At 37.4% G+C, this 21,276-nt stretch overlaps 1 protein-coding gene across 2 annotated transcripts in view; it reads right to left on the bottom strand.

Annotated features, from left to right (window-relative positions):
- Nucleotides 1-19,711, bottom strand: part of DHX36 (DEAH-box helicase 36) — a 30,423-nt gene extending 10,712 nt beyond the window's left edge. Inside the window, exons 1-16 of one of the 2 annotated variants that reach the window (XM_007432989.4) lie at nucleotides 19,416-19,546; nucleotides 19,232-19,301; nucleotides 18,202-18,320; nucleotides 15,018-15,234; nucleotides 13,650-13,688; nucleotides 12,516-12,686; nucleotides 12,340-12,419; nucleotides 9,131-9,205; nucleotides 8,777-8,943; nucleotides 7,713-7,794; nucleotides 6,639-6,779; nucleotides 6,085-6,187; nucleotides 4,495-4,582; nucleotides 3,781-3,836; nucleotides 2,621-2,685; nucleotides 1,448-1,591 (exon numbers count right to left, since the gene is read on the bottom strand). In XM_007432989.4, the coding sequence (XP_007433051.2) occupies nucleotides 1,448-1,591; nucleotides 2,621-2,685; nucleotides 3,781-3,836; nucleotides 4,495-4,582; nucleotides 6,085-6,187; nucleotides 6,639-6,779; nucleotides 7,713-7,794; nucleotides 8,777-8,943; nucleotides 9,131-9,205; nucleotides 12,340-12,419; nucleotides 12,516-12,686; nucleotides 13,650-13,688; nucleotides 15,018-15,234; nucleotides 18,202-18,320; nucleotides 19,232-19,264 (1,580 nt within the window). In that variant the 5' untranslated portion in view covers nucleotides 19,265-19,301; nucleotides 19,416-19,546. Of the gene's footprint in view, nucleotides 1-1,447; nucleotides 1,592-2,620; nucleotides 2,686-3,780; nucleotides 3,837-4,494; nucleotides 4,583-6,084; nucleotides 6,188-6,638; nucleotides 6,780-7,712; nucleotides 7,795-8,776; nucleotides 8,944-9,130; nucleotides 9,206-12,339; nucleotides 12,420-12,515; nucleotides 12,687-13,649; nucleotides 13,689-15,017; nucleotides 15,235-18,201; nucleotides 18,321-19,231; nucleotides 19,302-19,415 lie in introns of both variants that reach the window. The other variant, XM_007432988.3, reaches the window with a different exon arrangement.
- Between the last annotated feature and the right edge of the window lie 1,565 nt (nucleotides 19,712-21,276).

The raw sequence follows: 21,276 nt of genomic DNA, 5'->3' as shown, positions 1-21,276 counted from the left end.
CAGTGGCAAAAAGATATTTCTAAGTTTGTATGGCAAGGTAAAAAAACCAAGAATTAAGTATAAATTGTTACAAATAAATTGTTACAAGAAAGAACAATTTTTAAAGAAAAAGGTGGGTTCTTGATTTAAAATTGTATTTTGAGGCTTGTTGTTTGGTATAGATGAAAAACTGGATGACTTTAAGAAACAAGACGCTACTGGAGTTAGAAGAACATGATTTAAGATTTGGGTGGCATGCTATTTATGATATGATAAAGTGAAGGTTAATATTGATTTTAAAAATCATTTTATTAGACGTGCTATATTGAGAGTTTGGAATAGATATAAAGCAAGATTGTCTCCTAACATTCCTTTATGGTTGTCACCCCAAGAAGCTTTTTATAGAAGAGAAATGATAGTTAAACAAAAATGGTTGCCATATATTGATTTATTGACTTTTCATGAGGGAGAACCTAAATTAAGGTCCTATCTGTCAATGGTTTACATATGCTCAGTTGCTAGAAAGATTTAAACTGGACAAAAAGATTTATGACTTTACACACGAGATAACTGATTTTGAGTTGGCCTTGTGTACTAACAATGAACATGTTATTGCTAAAATGTATAAACTTTTGTTGAAAATGAACATGGAAGATAATTATGTTAAAGACTGCATGATTAATTGGGCAAAAAAAATTGGATATAATATAATGTTAGACCAATGGGAGAATATGTGGAGTAAAGGATTAAAGTTAAACTTAATTACAATTTGAAACAGAATCTTTATAAGATGATGCATTGTTGATATTTAATACCAGATATGTTGTCTAAGATATATAAGGGAGTGTCAAATGTATGTTGGAAATGTAATCAATGTGAAGGTAGCTTTATCATCTTTGGCAGACTTGTAAGAAGGCTAAGAAATATTGGGATTTGATATTTACTTCAATTCAGGGAATTTTAAAAATGGATGTACAATTGAAACCAGAGATTTTTCTTTTAGGTATGGCGGATAAACAGATAGAAAGAAAACATGGGACTTTATTCCTTTATATGATAACAGTGGCAAGACTCTTAAATGGATAGAAATGGAAGGACCCACAAATACCTACAATTGAAGAATGGATGGTAAAGTTGATGGAGTTAGCAAAGATGGCAAAATTGACTATTCTAACTGAAGAAAAGACCTTGACTAGCTTTGTTTCTACTTGGAAACTGCTTTTGGACTTTTTGCTTGAAACCTAAAGATTTTCCACTCATTAAAAAAAAGTATTAATATTAGAAGAACCAAGTCAGCAAATAAAATTGCAATAGAGAAGCAATAAGAAAGACTTCAACATTAAGAAAGTATCTGCAGTGAAGGGAAAAAATAAAAATTGAAATGTCTTTAAAGTTAATTAGAAAATATGTCAAATGAGCCAACAGTTCCCCACTTAACCAATTTTATAATAGTAGGCATTATACTTACCTGCCTGCTCTACCTTTTCTTTGCTTGGCATTTGCTTTGCTAACCCATTCTGCAGCCATTGTGCTAATGTTGTTCTGCGTATCAAAATGAGTTTCCTTTATCTTTCCTCCATCTATAACATAAACTACATCATCTATGGTGATACTGCAGAAATGAGAAACAGAGAGAAGCAATTTGTTTATCCACATCACACAGATTCTTAGCATATACCAATCAATCCCTCTATAAAGTAATTTTCTCCTTGCAAGACACAAACACTGTCCTTTTCCTCCCCATGGCTACAGAATCAAGTCATAAGGAACAGCAACAATTACTTTGTTTGACAAAAAGCCAACCAAGATAGAAAAGGTAAGCCCAGGCATACTGTAGTATGAATGCTCCCACTGAACAAACAAAATGCTAAAACTGTAAGAGGACAAATTTACACTGTAATTATTAGAATTAAACAACATTACCCGATATATTTGGGAGAAAGTTGATGAAATTGCTCAATAAGTATGCTTAGAATTTCATCTTTGACACAAAATCCTATGTATGATTATCTACATTTCATCAATAGGAATTTCCAGACTTTGAGCATCAAATAATTATAGAGCAGGTAGCCTTAAACCAAATAATCGGCCTGACTCTTTCCGTACACATATAAATATGTAAAAATTAAATAAGACTGACAAGAATGGAAACACTGTTTGGAAAATAGCAATGGCAATATACTATATTTTATTTAGTTTCACATGTGCCTTTGGAGGCATAACAAAAAAAAAAAGCATCTTTGCATTTATTCTGTAAGCCTGCCCTGCTCAATTTGATGCCCTCCACAATTGCCCAGCACACCACTCCATATCCTGGCTCGGAATTCTGGCAGTTCTTGGCTCAACAAAATTACAGACAAGTTCAGCAAAGTTCCCATGGGCACTGACCCTAACTTCAAACTCAGGACTGCAACCCAATTTATAAATGCTGAAAACGCCTAGATTCTCTTGTACATCATTTAAAATATCTAAGCAGAATTGTCTAATAATGAAAACACAGAGAAATAAGGTTTACAAAACATTTCCCTCCAGTTTACTCCTATTACTCTTCAAAGAAATCATCTTAATTTTTATTAAGATACTCAAATTTTTGCTAGTAAGTTAATTTCATGTATTACTAGAAGCATAAACTAAGGTTTACCTAGTCTCAGCAATGTTTGTAGCAATTACAATTTTACGAACACCAGGAGGGGTCCTTTTAAACACCTGCAGGAAAAAAAATAGCATGGAAAATGAAGACAGTAAGATAAGAAAATTTGTTATAAAAATCTATTTTTTATTCTAAACTGTATCTAGCTGATTTAAATTATTTCAGTTAAATGATAAGCACTAAATTAAAACACAAACAATGAATATATTACTTGAACCATATCATTAAAATAGCAGGCAACAGCAATCAAGTAGAAACAAAAAAAAAATTGGAATAAGGGAGCTGGAGCTACACTTCTTATACATAACTTCCCCTAATTAAAGCATTATGTTCTTTATCTTAGATATGTATTTATTATTTATTTTACACTACTTATAACCCACTCCAATCCCAAAGGGTTTTGTATGGTATACAACACTGCCCAAAGGTGAGCAGCGTAAGCCCATTCTATCATATGTGGAGATTCAGGATGACTATTTTTTGAGTATGTTCTTAGTGTTTTCAGAGTAGGAAGATGTTGACTTTTCATGTTACTTAAAATGCTAAAGAAAATGTAATGAATTTTGTGAACATCCAGACTAAATTAATTTAATTCGATGCCAAATATTGTATACAAATTTGAGGTATTGTTCAACAGATGCATGCATTTTCTAGTCCTCACTTAGCGACCATAATTGGGACTGGCAACTCTTTTGTTAAGTGCCAGGATTGCTAAGCAAAACATCACGTGACCACAACTTATGATTTTACTTCCTAAAGTAAAATTCCTTCTCTATTAACTCTGCTTGTTTCCAGCCATTTGCAAAACACACAAATGGGGATCATATGACCATGGGACGCTGCAGCGGTCATAAATGAGTGCCAGGATTGCTAAGCAAAACATCACGTGACCACAACTTACGGTTTTACTTCCTAAAGTAAAATTCCTTCTCTATTAACTCTGCTTGTTTCCAGCCATTTGCAAAACACACTAATGGTGATCATGTGGCTGTGGACACTGCAACAGGCATAAATGCATGGACTGGTCTCAAAGCTATTTTTTTTACACCGTCATAACTCTGAAAGGTTGCTAACAAGGCAGTTGATAAGCAAGGACTACCTGTACAGATAAGGTTATTAAAATTATGGTCCCTATCAGTTATTATACATACCTGAGTCTGGTTAACAGTAGGCATCAATGAATGCAAAGGTATGATGACAAACCTATCTGAAAATTAAAATAAGCATGATACCGAATGTGAAATTCAGTTAGAAAGCAGAAAAGAAAAAAAGTAGAGAGCTGAAGTATAAAAAGGCAACAAAGCTGTACAAATAGTTCTCAAAGATGCTTTCCAATTAATTAAAAACTTCAGTTTTACTGAATATGACTTTTAATAGAGCCACATTTGTTGTTACTAAGGGCAAAAATACTGTTCATTCCCAATATTAGGATAGATATTGACTAAGCTGGATGGACAGATTTGAGGGGAAAAATAATGGTAAACATTTAACCACAATTTCTCAGCAGTGAGTGACACGTAATACATTTGAAGGGATGGATCACTCAATCGATCCAGATTGGAGTTCTCCATCTCTGGAAATTCTCATGGATGACAGAACAATGACAAACAGAACAGGGGGAGAGGTTCAGAGTGCCAACTGGAAAGGCTCAACACTATATAGATAAACATAACTTTGCTTTTTAGTATTACAGTAGTTATTTGGCAGTGTTGATTTACTAGTTCATTCCAATTCCAAATATTTAATGTAAGCCAATATATGTCTGAAAATTATTTACTGAATTCTTAAGGTCAAATTCTACAAAAAGCCTAGCATACGATATGCTATTTTTTTTTGAAAAAAGTATTTCAGTTATATAATTTTACCTGATTTAAACATAACTTGAGATATCAGAAGATCATGTAGTGTGCTAATATTATCCCATCCAGGAAGAAATACTAGAATTGCGCCTTCCTGAATATAAAACAGGTATATTAAACAACACATCTGTATTTTTAAATGTATAAATATAGCATACAATATGGTCACATACATAATTCTAGGTCAGTCTTTTTAAACAGAGCTTTAGATCAGAGGTAGTAAGCCCTCAACTGCAGTCAAGGCCTAGATTTTTTTTTCCCTTTTTTTCCAGCCTACAACAGCCAAAGGGTATACTGTGCTAATGAACCTGAAAGAGGACAACAAGGAAATTTTCAACACCAAGATCTCTCCTTTTTCCCTTTTCTCCAGATTTTTTTGAATCTGGAGGAATTTACAAATACAGGAGCACAGACTGCCGACTGGAAATATTTAAATCTATTTTACTGCTTGCTTCTATTTGCTTTTGTAAGCAAAGAAACATATCGCTATATTTCTCTGGTTAGCTGATGAATCTTGAGTGGAGATGATGATGGTCTATTTCCAGGTTTACCTATTCTTGTTTTACGAAGCAGATAAAATCCTGCTCACAGATCATCTATAAAATCTGTCCCCACCTTTTCATTTTCACCCCATTTCAGCTAGACCAGATTGGAAGTTCAGAAATGTAAGTTATATATTAATGTCTTCATTAACAAGCAAACAAACAAAAAATATTACAAATGTTTTTCTGTACTTTATTGCTCTTTACAAACATGAAGCAGTTCTTAAAATAATCCATTAAATCTTATATAATTTCTTCCTAGCTATATATTTGAGTGAATAAAAGTGGGATGGCAGTGAAGTGATCTTGCTTGATGTTCACCATTTATTTAAAAAAGATTAAACTTATCAGATAATGGTCAAAATCTGATAGCCTAGTGATTATTCAATACTATATAAATTAATACTTGCATGGACAATATGTAATAGTAGGAAAAATTGTTTTCACTATTTCTCAATTAATATTAACATTTTCCAAGAGAAAATGACACTTTAATTTCACCCATTTCATGGCACAGCTTGCAAAATCCCATATGCAAATCAATTACAAAATAATTTTCTTTATTACAAATGCATAGAGCTGGAATGCAAAATATTTTCTAATCTTAAATCATGATGTACACGATCCAGTCAAAGTCACATAGATATGTTCTACTGTTTTCTTTTAATTAACCAACTGCTTATGGCTATTGTTATATACTACTTGGAATGCAGTAAGCCCCATTGCAGTGGACTTTTTGCTGACTAAACCTGTATAGAATTACAACGTAAGTCTTTTTTTCTCAAATGTTGCATTTCATATTAACTTAACTTAAATAGCATCACATAAAACTAAGACAGAAATCAAGCAGTGCTGTCTGTGGGTTGAAAGTCGAAAGGGCCAAGATGTTAGTTGCAGCTCATGATCAAAGCTCTGCCCCTTTGTACATGCATGTACAAAAGGGGTGGGCTTTGATCATGATGCCACAAACATTCTGCCTGGTTTGACTCCTCTGCAGATGACTAAACATGCAACTAAATAAAGCAAGCAAGGTACTAGCCAGTAAGAAACTCACTTCTTCTTCAAGAGCAATATATCTGATTAATGCTGCTATCAAATCAAGATCAATTTTATCATCATCCATCATTTCCAGTGCATCGATTGTCGTTTCTGAATATCTAGAAATCATGTAGAGATTAAAGAATCAGTACAGCCAATACAAAATTGCTATGCTTAATAAGAATATACTGCTTCTCATTGTATGAAAGAAAAAAAAGAGCAAAACTATTATAGTGTGTGTTAAGGCCAGGGTAATAGTTAACTATTAAAAAGGAATTGCAGTAAATAAACTGTTTGCTTTCAAGCAATGAGAAGTTTTTGCTTTTCCCCACACTAGCATATCCAAATTTGTCATAATTCAAGTCACTGAGTAAGAAAGACTCAAAAATTATATTACCAAAAATCATAAAAATACTGCTAGTTTAAAACAGTGTTTCACAATCCCACACATTTACTGTGAAGTCAACTACCAGTTTTCAATACTTTGCTTCCTTAGAAGAAAAGTTATTAGACGAAATTAAAAAAAAAAGAAAGTTGCATAAAAAAAGGAAAGGAAATATATATACCTACCGCGTTCTTAGTTGCTTTAAATAATCTGGCCATTGTTCATGATAAATTTCTTCTTTTTCTTCCTTTTCTGGTCTGCTTATATGTCCCCGCATAAATCTCTTTGTCCAATGTGGCCTGCGATCTATGTTTTCTGGTATGTACCTTTGAAATGGATACAATGTTAGGATTACAGGATTGTAGCAGGATGATATTTGCTTGCAAAGTGGATTTTCTACTTTTCTTTATTGCACCACAGGTAGTCCTCACTTAACAACAATTGGGACCGGAATTTCTGTCACTAAGCAGTGCAGTCGTAAAGCGCAACATCACATGATCGCAACAACAGCAATCCCAGCAGTCCCTATTGCTGTCGTTAAGCAAAAATTGTGGGTTATTAAGCGAGGACCACATGTGATTGCAACTTGCGACTTCCTGCCAGCTTCCCACAAGCAAAGACAACGGGGAAGCCAGCTGGAAGTTGCAAGTCCTGGGCGGTTCACAAGCAGGCCGGAGGGCAGGTAAGTGCTACAGAGTGAGGGGGGGGCTGCTGGGGTACCATGCAAGTGCACGCAGGCTGGGGAGGGGGTGTTGCAGCACAAATGTGCTACAGAGTACTAGATCCCTGTGATCTCGTACTCCATAGGGGGTCCTTGGGAGAAAAAGTGGCAGGAGTGACTTGCAACCTTCCCTGCCAGCTTCCATTGACCTTGCTTGTTGACCTTGCAAATAGTGATCACATGACCACAGGACACTGCAACTGTCATGTGAGCCAGTTGCCAAGCACTCAGATTGTGATCACATGACCGGGGTGGTGGTGCAACAGCTGGAATTTTGAGGACCAGTAGTAAGTACAACTTGTTCACCGCTGTTGCAACTTTGAATGGTTGCTAAACGTGTGGTCATTAACCAAGGACTACCTGTACACAAGCTTCAAACCTGTTCTGAAAGGTTCAGTATAGGATCATGTGTGGGAAATATGAAGAAGTAAGAGTCCAAAGGGAAGCCTAATGTGTAGGTTGAAATCTATATGCTACTCAATCCAAATTAGAATTATTACCACAATTCTGAAAAGAAAAAGAGTATTTTCTGACTAACCGTAATTTCTCAATTACATCTTCCAAAAGGTATTCCTTGACAGGATAAGTAAAGCCAGGAATATGGATCATAGGACAACTATCTGTCATAAAGAAGTGAAAAAAAATATGACAACACTAGCATTTTTAACAGACTGCTGTGTGAATAAAACAGAGCACCATACGTGAGGCATAAAATACCAGAAGAAAAGAATATGAAGCATATACAGAATAAAAGAACATTTCAAAAACTTTGCACTGATCTAGTTTCTTAAGAGAATATAACATTCTTTGGCATATGCACAAGACTACTGCAAGGAACATAAACTATGCAAACAAAAAAACCCAACTGCAAACTTCCCTATGCATTAGAATGTAAATTGTAAGCCCTGTAAGCATTTTGGGAATATGCACAATTAGTATTCATACAAAGGTTCTGTTTGGAGAAGTTAACAGTTCATATGGGATATACTTGCATACGTTTAAGGGATATTGCTACTACCAACAGCAAAGCATAATAGTGCCTTAGCAGCAGCCCATCTAAGGCCTCAGCACATGACATACCAGAAATAGATTTCATGCTGTGGCCTTCAAAGTGCCTAAGAAATGGATTAAGAAGGGGACCTGTACTTCCCAAAGCCCATTTTGCAGCACTCCCAAATACCAATTTATTTTCTGGCTTCCAAAATGTGTAAACTCAGTGTGTTAAGTTTGGAACACCTACTTTGCACTGTGAAGCTATGAAATCACCCCAAGGGAAAAGAACCCTTTTTTTCCCCAAACAGAAAAAAGCTGAAAAAATTAACTGAAATCAAAGTCAAATAGGTTTAATTTTCATCCTTGTCTCATTTTATATTTTGCAGTATTTATTTGTCAAATTTATATGGATGGTTCGATTAAAAAAAATGTGTGCCATATTATGCAACATTTATTAGCTATTCTGATTTAGATATTCTGATTTAGAAGTATCCAACACTTGTTTCATGCTTACTTGCCTTTCTCAGATTAGACTTTTTATTTCTGAATGCTAACAACAGTTAAAACAAACTACGTTTTACATATAAAAATGTTGATTATGTAATATACCAAAATAATCTGAAAACTTCTCAGCGTTCAGTGTAGCGCTCATCAGAATTACTTTCAAATCTAGTCGTACATTCAGGAGATCTTTAATTATTGCCATTAAAACATCTGATTGAAGATTTCTCTCATGGACTTCATCAAGGATTACATGACTTACACTGGACAATTGTCTACAACAAAAAATACAAAGCAAATAGACATGGTGGTTTTCAAAACCAGGAAATACAATTAAAGAGTTATAAATAAATGGAAATGACTGCCCATAGCAAGTACAGTTGTTAGCAGTAGCAAATGTTCCACTAAATAAATCCTTGAAAAAATATTTATTATTTCTTTTGATTAAAAAAAAATACATACTTGTCTGACTGGAGCCACTGCAGGATAATTCCTGTTGTGCAGTATAAAATTGAACCTTGTCTCCTTGGCAACCGGCTGAAAGAAACCCATTAAAAATACTTCAGTTCCCCTTTTTTTTGCATTTAAAGAAATCAATAGAGAACTAGGAGGAGGACATACAGTTTTAAAAGCCATAATGAATCAATATGACTTCAGCAACAGCTCCGCACTTATTAAGATCCAAATGAAGTGCATGGTTGTTCAAAATGAAGATAACAACTATAATTCTATCAACACATTTCCCTAGATGAAATTTTTACTGAAATCAATAGAGTGGATTTAAAATTGCATTCAGTCATATTCCACTGGCATTAGAAAATTATTCTAGGAACCTCTAGAATAGCACAGAAAAAGGTTCTGGGTGGTGCAGAAAAAAAAACTGTCAGGAAAATGCCACTGCTGGATTCTAGTTCCACTGAAGAATGGAAGGAACTCTTCACAGAAATCATTATCTGGACCTAGTTCTGGACAAATTTGCATTATTTTATTGATTGATTGATCATATTTATATAACTGTCTATCTCACAAAAAAGTGACTCTGGGCAGTGTACAACACTCAATTAAAAAACCCACAAATACATATAAAACAATCACTAAAACTAAAAACTATAAAAGCATACACAAGAAGAGAGGATGATGTTAACCATAGTAAGGGAGCCATTGCAAAATCTCCCCAGTCCCCGGGCATTACATTCAATATACCAAAATCAATATTTCCAACGGGTGGTCTGCAGACTATTGGTGATGGACAAGATATTTGGCCCATGGTATTGGGCCAAAATAAAAATAATGATTATTTTAAATTTCATGAAATCATTAAAACCTGATATGATGGTGCAAAATCTCAAAATATTTTTGGCGTGGATGTCCAAAACATATTGAGATTTTAAAAGAGAATATCAAAATCTTGCAACATTTGGTGATTTTATGAGATCTCAGCCATTTTTAAAAATTACTATTATTTGGGGAGGGGGTGTCTCCTCAGAATCATCTTGAGAGTCATGAGCATAATTTTGAACAAAACAACACCCTAAATCCTATCGTTTAAATAGCAGTTGTTCAGCTTTTTAAAAATTTTCACTGAACTAAAGCAAAACTTCAGCTTATTAGAACCATTGTGCAGTATAAGAATAAAAGATAAAAAGCAGCCACTTCCAATGCAACCACATGAGCGCTATACTGGGTATTGTAATACAGATAGTCCTCATTTAGTGACTGTCTTGTTTAGCAACCATTCACAGTTATGACGGTGATGAAAAATAACTTTATGACCAATCCTCACATTTATGACCTTCGCAGGTCTGTAAAGCAAATGAAAGCTGAAGTAAGATCATAAGCACAGTCACAGTTTCACTTAGAGACTGTTTCACTTAACAACTGAGTTGCCAGTCCCAATTGTGGGCACTAAATGAGAACTACCTATACCATGTTTTGCTATGAACTACTTTAACTTCAATACACAAAGAAAGCAGTATGCAAATGAAGGAAACATTCAAGGAAGTAGCAACAAACATATATTTTGATCACACTAGCATGAGTCATTTGATTAATGTTTGAATCAAGAAGTCATCATTTGTTTAAAGTAACTTACATTGAGTTCTGCCTACCTAGCTGTATCACAAAGTCAGTCTTATGATACTTCTGAAAACCTCAATCATGATAGTTTGCATTTTGTGTTCTTGCTTGCAACTTCCTAATTCCTTCAAACACTGGTAAATATAGCACCCTAATACCTTGTCCCACTTCTGTGAAAGGCAGATAACAAAATTGAGACTAGTGCAGCAGGCTCTCCACCTATTTTGGAAGCACTGCTGCTTCTCATACTGACTACGGAACAGGACTTTTGCTTTGTCTACACAGCTATATTTAAGAGGTTAAATATCACAATGGAGAGATACAGAACTGGGATTCAGTGATTTTGATGTTTCATAGCCATACAGGACTAATGTTCTGCCAAATCATGACCCAAATATTTGAATACATGCAAGTTCCAAATAGCTTTTAATTGGTAGATAATCCAGATTGTCTTCAGCCCTAATGTTTCCCTGTTTTAGCCTCTCCATCCTAAATTAAGAGTTTTGCAATCACAGAGTTTGCTTCAGAAACCTCTAATAACTAACTCGCAACCTCTGTTCTTTCCCAATCATTTCTTGAATTCATTTGGCTGTTTCTAGAACAAGCAGGTATTCAAGGCATTTGTAAAGCCAGCAGATTAAAGCCTAGTTCAGTCCTCAGTAAGTTTCTCAGTATTCATGACCCACTGAAAGTGAGGCCCCTTGCGTTCCCTTCATTCTGAAATGAGATCATCTTATCTATTTTTTATTCCTCTTTTTCTCCTGATACTCTTCTGGATATGTCCATTCTTCCTCTGACAAGACCCATTCAGATACTGCAATTCTAAGTGCCCTGCTTCATAAAGCCTTCCCTCAACTCTCTATTACTGTGATGGAATGGAATTATGAAGGCCAAGCTCAGGGAGATAAACATTTTCTTAGCTCGCCAGAACCGCATGGGAGGAACAAGAGGATGAGACTGGCACCTCCCTGAGGAATTCACACTGTTGTGGCTGGAGGACTTTGGGAACTGGGGTTTTAGTCTGGGAAGATTCTTCCTAGAGGTTGTAGCTAATAAACATAGCTGGACTGAATTGGCATTGTCTCTTGGAGTTCCTTGGGCTAGGCCTGACAATTACTATTTCCCCAAACTATAATTATCATCTCAATCTTTCTTTATGTCTATAATTGTCCATGTGCTATATGTTTTTAGTGTTTAGAACACTAACAATGTAATTCTATATCTGTCTCTAGACATGTATACACAAAAATGCAGCCTAACCAATCCTTTCTCTTTCTGTCAATATTTGTCACAATAAAACTATTAGTTGGCTACAGAACTATTATTAAGCTGCAACTTTCTTCAGCACATCAATGGAGTCTCTGAAGGCTGTGCAATCATGTACCCAATTTTAAAGGCTCTGAGGAGGATCAGTTGAACAACAGCTTCCTTTATGTCCAGCTTAACAACTGTGGTACGTAAGTCATTCTTGGCTACAAGATCAAACAAAATTTGATCCAGGCATTCAAATGTTAAGTATACTTCCAACTGATTGGAAACTGTTTAAGAGAATCTACATTCTGTGAAATATCAGGTTATAAACAAGAATCATGTACCTTTCTAGGCGAATTTGATATCCGGTGCTTCTTCCATTACCACAGCTTTCAGCCCTTTCTGTTGCAACTCTCTCTGCTACCTTAATTTTAAGAGAATTAATACCTTATTAAAATCTATGTATTTCTAAAACACAGGTACTGCTTTAAATTACAGAATGGATTTAAATATCACTTACAGAAATAGCACTGATTCTCCTAGGCTGAGTGCATACAATCCTGCAAGAAGATCCTTTTCCTCTTTCAATATAGTCATCCAAAATGAACTGAGTTACTTGGGTTGTCTTTCCACAACCAGTCTCGCCACTTATGACAGTTACCCGGCTATTATTTATAAGGTTTACAAGCTCCTGTTTTGGAAAGAACAATAATGGTCACTTTTTGTGTATAGATGCACCAACGCTGTATTCATGCACTAATTCATCTATGAAATAAATAAAATCCACACTATACAATGATAAACTTAGTATTAACTTTATTAGGTGATAACGTATTGGTTTCGATTTTGTTATCTGTCTGGACTGCTTCTCTAAATAGATTTAATGAATAAACAAATATCCCTTATTTTAAAAAGTATGTAACCTAGCCAGATACAGTTACACGAACTGTAGACCTGTTGCTAACGATGCTGGGAAGAGAGTAAAATAGACATGTTGGGAATGCGTTAAAGAAAGCCTGGATTTGCAGGATCCAAATGGTTATCATTCTCAGTGTACCTCCAGCAAAGGAGACAACTGCACTTGATCTGAAACTTCTGCATTTACTCTTATTTTTCTGATCAGAATAATGGACAATATATGGGAATTAAATAGAAACAAAAACACCTAGTCTCTTATCTTGTACTCTGGTTGGCACAAGCCTTACAGGTTAGAAAGGGCATTAATTCTACTAAAAATGTTGCCTCATTTAAGACCATTAAGATCTCTCCCCCAATAAATAAACATTAGCATTAATAAAACAGTTTTCAAGTACTTTATAAGCAACTACTTAATTTCTTCATGAGTTACAGTCTTCATCTTTAAGCTAACCATGCTAACTAAGAGAAGTAATGTTTTAACTTTAGGTTCATAACTGTCTCAGCAGGAACACTAGGTGACAATTCTTTAAACAAATGGCCTGATTAAATTTGATATTATACCACCAAGCTCCAACTCCTTCCTAGAAATTACCCTAGCAATTTTACCACACTGCTTTTATTATTTTATTGTTGAGATTTCCCTCATGATTCTTAGCATTCATTTTATTCATATTAAACCTCTTTATCCTAATCATGTTAAAGATGCGAACAAATTATTTCAATAAACATTCCTTACCTTCCTCATACTGTAGGAAGGCAATTTCTCACGAAATCTCTGCAAATTAAAGAACATGAAACTTGGTTATTTCATAATAATTCATTTGTTTAAAAAGTTTAGTAGGATTATAAAACATAATTTCCCTGATATCCCCTATTCCAAAAGAGTTCAGATGTACTAGTTCTCTCTTTACATTTAAGAACTACATTTTTTAACGGTTATTGTTATATATCAGTTCAAAAATGGATTGAAACAAGACAAAGTATACCAGGTATTCAAGAGATGGTATCTCTGCTAAAGTGATACCTTAGCATGACTGCAGTAACCCTTCTCTCTCTCTCAGTCATACTGGTGACATTATTGAAGTGCTGGTCTCAGTGAAAACAATACCACAGTCTGCAATGAGGATCCTTCAAAGTAAGCCACAGTTCTGATACACTGTCTACTGCAGAACAGCTGCTTGCTGACATCACATGATTTAAAGAGGGAAGGAATGCTTACCACTACTTACTGGCATGTTGAGATCCAAATGCTTATACACATGGAGTTGTCAACTGAACAACACTGGTTTTGAACAAAAATGATATACCAAAGGTATGCAGAGGAGACATAATTCTATTTACTTATGTATCTCCTCCAATTATTCTTCCTTTATTGACTATATGAATATTTGCTTAGAACGGCATAGTTCACAATCTTACATATTATCTTGTTAACCCAAAGCCTGAGTACCTTGAGTCTAGTAAATGTTGTCCTTTCACTCTGTCAAGGTATCAAGCATGTTTGCAGATCTAGCACTGATTGGATTTATTTCATCTGCCAAATCACTTACCCATAATCTTGGTCTAAGACTATGTTCACTCTTGTTTCTTCAATTACCTTGGTGCCTTGTTTGCCTACACAGTTTAGCATGCCTTGTGTACCAAGAAATAAGTCTTTATCTCAGCACCACTGAAACTAAACACAATAGTGATTTAAACTGCCAATCTATTTATATTATTCCTAGACCCTGATATTGATCGTGTCCTATTATGAAAATTATTACCTCTGAGTGGACATAAATATATAAACTACTTTTCTCCCTCACTTCCATCTCATCATTCCATTGCCAACAGGACATAAGAGATTATGAAGCTTCAATGGCTGAGCATTCTTGACTGAAGGAACAGATGCGCTATTAGAAGACAATCCTACACACATCAACTCAGAAATTAAGTCTCACTAATTCTAGATGTGTAAGACTGCTACCTCATGCTCCATTGAGTTATATTACATTTTTTTGTACAATTTATTATAATTTTGAGGAAAAGCTAATAAAAACTAATAAAAATAAATCTTAGATGACTTTTAAAAAGTTGTATCCTGCCATTCAGAAAATCTCAGTACCTGCATCTCAATATATCTTGGATCAGACTTTTTCTTTCTCAGTTCTTCTTTAAATTGTTCATCTAAGTCACTATCTGGCATGTTTTCTTGTAAGAGATACTCTGAATCTTGACCTAGAAATGTTTTTTCCAAGGCTGGCCTTCTCCTTTCAGGAGCCTTCTCCACAACAGGTTTTTCCACAACAGGCTTTGTTTTAGTAGGAACCTCCTTTGTATACCTGGAAAAGAATAAATGTAAGTATTCCTACTGTGAAAAGATATATTTTATTGAAATGTATATTTAATCATTAAAATTCTGATCTACAACTCTCTGCTCACCTACAGTTAAGTAGGTGCTATTAATTTCAGTGGATCTTGCAGACTCAGATTTGTTCTATTTGTCTTTCTTTTCTCCTGTATCAGTCTGCCATTCTCCTTATACTCACATCACAGCACTAACTCAAGTAAGTTCCAGCCTAAAACTTGTAATTATAAAATGTATAAGGCATAACATTATGATTCCTGTGCACTCAATTCTCTGACTTCAGTGGGCTACTGAACTAGTTAATACATGTACAGAAAGTCTACTATCAATGCAGCCAACATACAGAGAAAGTGTTGGGAAAGGCATTTGGAATAATATGGCAGAAGAGGACAGGTACAGTTTTACATTCAACTGTTTATTTAAAGAACAGTGATAATCATTAGCAAAAGCAATCAAACTTCAGCATGTTAGTTCTTCACAGGACTACAATTATCAAACTTATCAATTTCACATAATGCATTCTGAAAAGACAATTTAAGATGTTCATTCACGGACACCAAAAGTTCAACAAATTCTACTGACTACTTTAACCATTCTGATTCCTAGAGGGCAATCTCTCAAACTAAAAAGCATTATTGTGATGTGCTGCTTTAGAACAACAAATAAACAAATTACTATATATAGTCCTCATTTAGTGACTGACTCATTTAGTGACCATTCAGAGTTATGATAGTGATAAAAAAGTAACTTTATGACCAATCCTCACATTTATGCCCTTTGCAGGTTTGTAGAGCAAAGGAATGCTGAAGTAAGTACATAGACATAGCTGCGGTTTCACTTAGTGATGGCTTTGCTTCAATGACCAAGTTCCCAGTCCCAATTGTGGTCACTAAACGAGGACTACCTATATGTGTATATACACATACATACACACCTTGTTCCCCCGCCACCTATATTTAGAGATTCAACTAGCACTGGTTTCAGGCAGCATGAACAATGGAAAGGGATTATAAATACAGTGGTACCTCGGGTTACGAACTTAATTCGTTCCGTGATTCTGGTCGCAGCCCGAATTGGTCGCAACCCGAAGCAAATTTCCCCATAAGGTTCAGTGTAATTACCGTTAATCCATTCTGGCGTGGAGGACAGGGAGGTGGCTATTGCTTGGAGGGAGAGTCCCCCTCCCTACGACCACGTGTCAGGGGCGAAAAATGGCTGCGGACCATGTGCCAGGGGTGGAAAAATGGCCGCGGACCACGTGTCAGGGGCGGAAAAATGGCCGCGGACCACGTGTCAGGGGCGGAAAATGGCCGCGGACCACGTGTCAGGGGCGGAAAATGGCCGCGGACCACGTGTCAGGGGTGGAAAATGGCCGCGGACCACGTGTCAGGGGCGGAAAATGGCCGCGGACCACGTGTCAGGGGTGGAAAATGGCCGCGGACCACGTGTCGGGGCGGAAAAATGGCCGCGGACCACATGTCAGGGGCGGAAAAATGGCCGCGGACCACGTGTCAGGGTGGAAAAATGGCCGCGATCACATGTCAGGGGCGGAAAATGGCCGCGGACCGTGTCATGGGAGGGAAAATGGCCGCGTGTCCTGTTCGTACCCTGAGGCGGAGTTCGCAAACCGAAGCAAAATTTTGCGGCCGGAGCTGGTCGTAACCCGAAAAGTTTGTTAACAGAAGCGTTCGTAACCCAAGGTTCCACTGTACCGTAGTCCAAAATACAAGGAAAGCATCAGACTGTGATGAAAACTGTGTTCAAATGGACCAAAGCAGAATGACAAAAATGGAGTGAGAGTCTAAGGTGAGTAAAGAGATGGTTAGGAAGTCTCTGGTTATCTTGAATGAATGCATTAAAGATTCAAGAACCAGACTACTTACATCATCCAAAAATTCTGAAGGAGCTTGCAGATGTCATCTCCAAGCCCCTTTCTGTGATCACTGAGAAATCACAGAGGACAGGAATATTGCCAGAGGACAGGAGAAAGGCAAATATTGGTCTTAACTTTAGAAAGGGGGAAAAAGAGAACCAAGGCTACAGAATGGTCTGTTTGTGGTCAACAGCGGACAAAACAGATTATTAATATCTCCAGTATCTGAGAATACTGGAAAGAATGCATTGCTTGATAGAAGCCAGCATGGGCTTATCCGGAATAAATGACGCCCAAACACTCTAATTTCCCTCTATGATAAACTGGCCCATTTACCTGACCACAGTTAAGTGGGGGACTTAGCATATCTTGCCTGCAGCAAAGTATTTGACCCAGTATCCCATGAGACCCTAATAGTATTTGACTGAGCCCAGAATATTGCATTCATTCTGGTGCTGCATTTTAGGAAGGTCAATGACAGATTGGAGTATGTCACAGCAGAGCAACCAACATGCTAAAGGGCTGGAAGGAAAAGATTAAGAGGAACAGTTGGAGGCATTGGATATGCTTAGTCTGGAAGAGAGAACATTGCAAGGAAGCATGACAGCTGTCTTCAAGTATTTGAAGGGCTGTCATGGAAAAGAAGGAGCAGAATTGCTCAGAGCTGGTGCAGAAGACAAGGCAAGAAACAAAGAGTTTAAATGACAAGAAAGTAGGTTTGGCTGGACATCAGGGAAAAAAAGAAACCTAACAGTGAGAACTGTTTAACATTGGAACAGACTGCCTCAAGAGATGGTGCGCTCTCCTTCACTGGAGGTATTTTTTAACAGAAGCTGGATAGCCATCTGTTGGAGATAATAGTGGATTCATACACTGGGCAGGGGATTGAACCAGATTATCTCAAATAATCCTTCCAAACTTTATATTCTTTAATTCCAATCAGGACATGAAATCAAACCTGACACAGTATTACATGTTTTACCATTTTTAAGATTGGGCTGTAATTCCAAGAGGAATAAAAAAACAGTAACTTTATCTAAAACAAAAAAAATTTAATGTTCTTATTACCCTTCTTCATCAGACCACCAAGACATAGCTTCTTGCTCTTTTTCATTTTTGTTCTGGACAGTATTCAGCAGCTGTACAATCTGTTCTTCTCTGCGCTCATCCATATGTACCACAGCTCTCTATGTAAATAAAATGTATCTTATTAAAAATTTAAATATAGCATGTAATTTTATTCTGGATTTAATTGTCTCACTGACCTATTTTATTCAAAAGTGTCATTAGGACATAGGAGAGGGGGTGAAAAAAAAGAGGATCATTCTTATAAAGATCTTTGCTCCTCTATACATCATTATGTTAGGTGCCCCAAAATTCAGCTGGTCAATGACAATGAGCAGAAAAAGAAGCATTTTCTGATTACTAATGTGGTAGGGAATAGCAGAACTTCTACAGGCCAGTGAAAAGGCTTTCAGGTACTGAAGGTAAACTTAGATAAACAGGCAAAACATCTGCCAACCACTAGGAACTGCTCAAAAGATTGGTTCATTAGGAGAACTATACAAAGTACGTATATATGCTAAGATATATGCTAAAGGTGTCTGAATGGCATGCTAAAAATAGTACAATAGTTTGGCATTGTGACAAATAGCTTAATGAAAACAAACCAATAGGAGCTGCAGAAAAAAGAGTCAATTCCACATTATCAAAGAACCACAAGCTAAAACTGCATAACAATATTATAGAAATCCTCCACACAGCCACACTTGTTTTACTACGTTCAACTTGAAGCAATGCATGCAGAAGGATCTCCTAAAGCCAGAACAGGAAGGAATACCCAAAGTTATCAAAGAGCTGCAAAAGATGTAAAAGGTTACAATATTTGGAGTTTCTTTATCTTAGAAAAAAAGACAAATTATGAGTCATCATAAAGATATATACTATGCTAGTCTACGACCATAATAAAAATCTGATTTGAAAGAGATACACCGCTGTGCGCAAAAACAGGTTTAGAGATTTTTCTTCCCTTTTCATAGAATACGAGAACCATAAGGCCCTGACATACATTGAACAGTTTCCCACGTCCAAGACATACCTCATCGCCAATTCTACAGCTGCAGTTCCCCATCAACCGAACTCCCCGCCATAGTTTCAGGCTCCCGGGTCTATCAAGGGAAACGACCTTAATTGAGGAGGAGGCGGCATATTCCGCGCCCCAAACTAAGGAGATCTGAGCTCTTCTGCTCCCTCTCCTTTCCCCTGCCGGTGCCATCACCCACCTGCTGCCTCTCGGCCTCTTTGCTTCTCTCCCCTTGTCTCCGCGCGTACCACAGGCCAATCTCGCGGCCCTTCAGGTGAGGAGGAGGACGGCCGCGGCCGCCGCCGCCGCCGCCGCCGCCGCCGCCCCCTCTTCCTCCGCCACCGCTGGAAGAAGAGGACGACGAGGACTGCGAAGCACGGGGCCCGCCCCCACGGCTCCAAGCCCGGCGGTGCTCATAGCTCATCGTAAACCCGGCAACCGAAGCGCGGCTCGAAAGACCCTCCTCTCCGTCAGCGGACGCAATGACCTCCGGAAGCAGAACCGGCCACACGCTCAAGCCGTCCTGACCCAGGATTATTACTTCCGTTCGGAAAGGAGAGCCTGGCGCGCAGGCGCAAGCGCCGCTAAGTGGACGTTAGAGAACATTTTTTCTCAGCCCCCGGAACTTTAAGATGTGTGGACTTCAACTCCCAGAATTCCCCAGCAGGCGTGGGTTTAGAATTTAGATTTAGAATTTAGAATACAGCTGGGGTATCCGCGTTGCTGCCCTCCAGCGGTGGTCGGGATTTGCGCAGCCCGGATCAGCGCTAGGCAAATCGTCCGTACGTGGCAAGGGGTCGCGGTCATACTAAGGCAGCCGTGGTGTTTGTGGAGCGGACCGTGATTTTTGCGTGCGTGAATCTTTTGCGGTGTTTCAGCGAAAGGTGTTTTCGGTCCAGCTTTACCAGAGTGGCACGGACCTGCATTTTAGATACAATCGCAGCCTTTTATCAAGTGGTAATTCTCACCGGTTTAACCAGCAGCAGCATTTTGCCAACCTAGTCTGGGCTGTAGGGTCGATGCGAGACTACTAGGCAATCTCAGCGATGCAGCCAAGACGGGAATCGAAGGGAAGTTGGAAGGGGCAATGGCAAATCGCTTCTGAATCGTTGCAAAGAAAAGTGCACGGTTGTATCCATGCGTTCAGCAGGAGCTCAGCTTAGCTTATTTTAAGGCTCCCACAGGGCGGAGGAGCTCAATTCCAAATCAAAGTGCGGAGAATTTGCAACCTGTCTGATTTGATCTGTGTTAACTTGAAAGTAACACATGAAGTTTAAGGCATATCTATTAAAGGCAGCAAAGATCAAATGTCCAAAGATTTATATTGTAATTTTTGCTTCCCTAATATGGTGCCTGGGGGTACCAAGGTTCAGGCCTGCCAGGGTCCTTCCCTCCCTAATCTTTTACATTAAAAAAAAAAACTAAATAAAATTGACATGCTGTAAACTAACATTCCAACTTTAGTGTGCACTTGCATAGGAAAAGGAATGAAAGCTGGCAGATATCATTTTGGGCCATCAGCTGTTTGTAAGTGATTATAATCAATATTTTGCATATGGGAAAGCCTGCAGTCCTAACAGTTGAATTGTGACAGCCCCCACAATATATTTTCAACATGTAAATTGTGCTCAAAAAGGCTGTTCAGTCTTTCAGGTCATAAAATCCCTGTCTGCAGCTTTTCAAAATAGACAAATCTTTTCCCAGGATCATGTGACAGCCGGGAGGACAGTTGCACAGTCTCTGCTGTACAGTCCTGGTAGTCAACAGCCCAAAGAGTTGGAAGGCCCTGATGTAATTGCTGCAATTTAATAGCTGTAGTTCATGTATAGTTCAAAGTAAAACCAATCGAACTTAAAACTCAGTCAATGGCTAGGTTCAGTGGAAGCAGGTATAAATTGAGGCACTCTTGACATTCTAGGCAAACTCTGATTTATGGAAATTATGCTGTAATGCTTTTGTTAGTACAGTTATACTCTTTCATTTCCACTTCACATATAGTTGTATGTAATTTTGAGTGCTAGACCCAGGAAAAAGATGTCTGCTGATTACAGTCAAGTATG

Source organism: Python bivittatus, unplaced genomic scaffold, assembly GCF_059951505.1.
Source record: "Python bivittatus isolate LINGU-HERP-01145 unplaced genomic scaffold, Pbiv_v1 ctg000980_np1212, whole genome shotgun sequence".
NCBI classification, from domain to species: Eukaryota; Metazoa; Chordata; class Lepidosauria; order Squamata; family Pythonidae; genus Python; species Python bivittatus.
The sequence above is the reverse complement of the archived record's forward strand: the minus strand, read 5'-3'. Positions and strand labels throughout refer to the sequence as shown.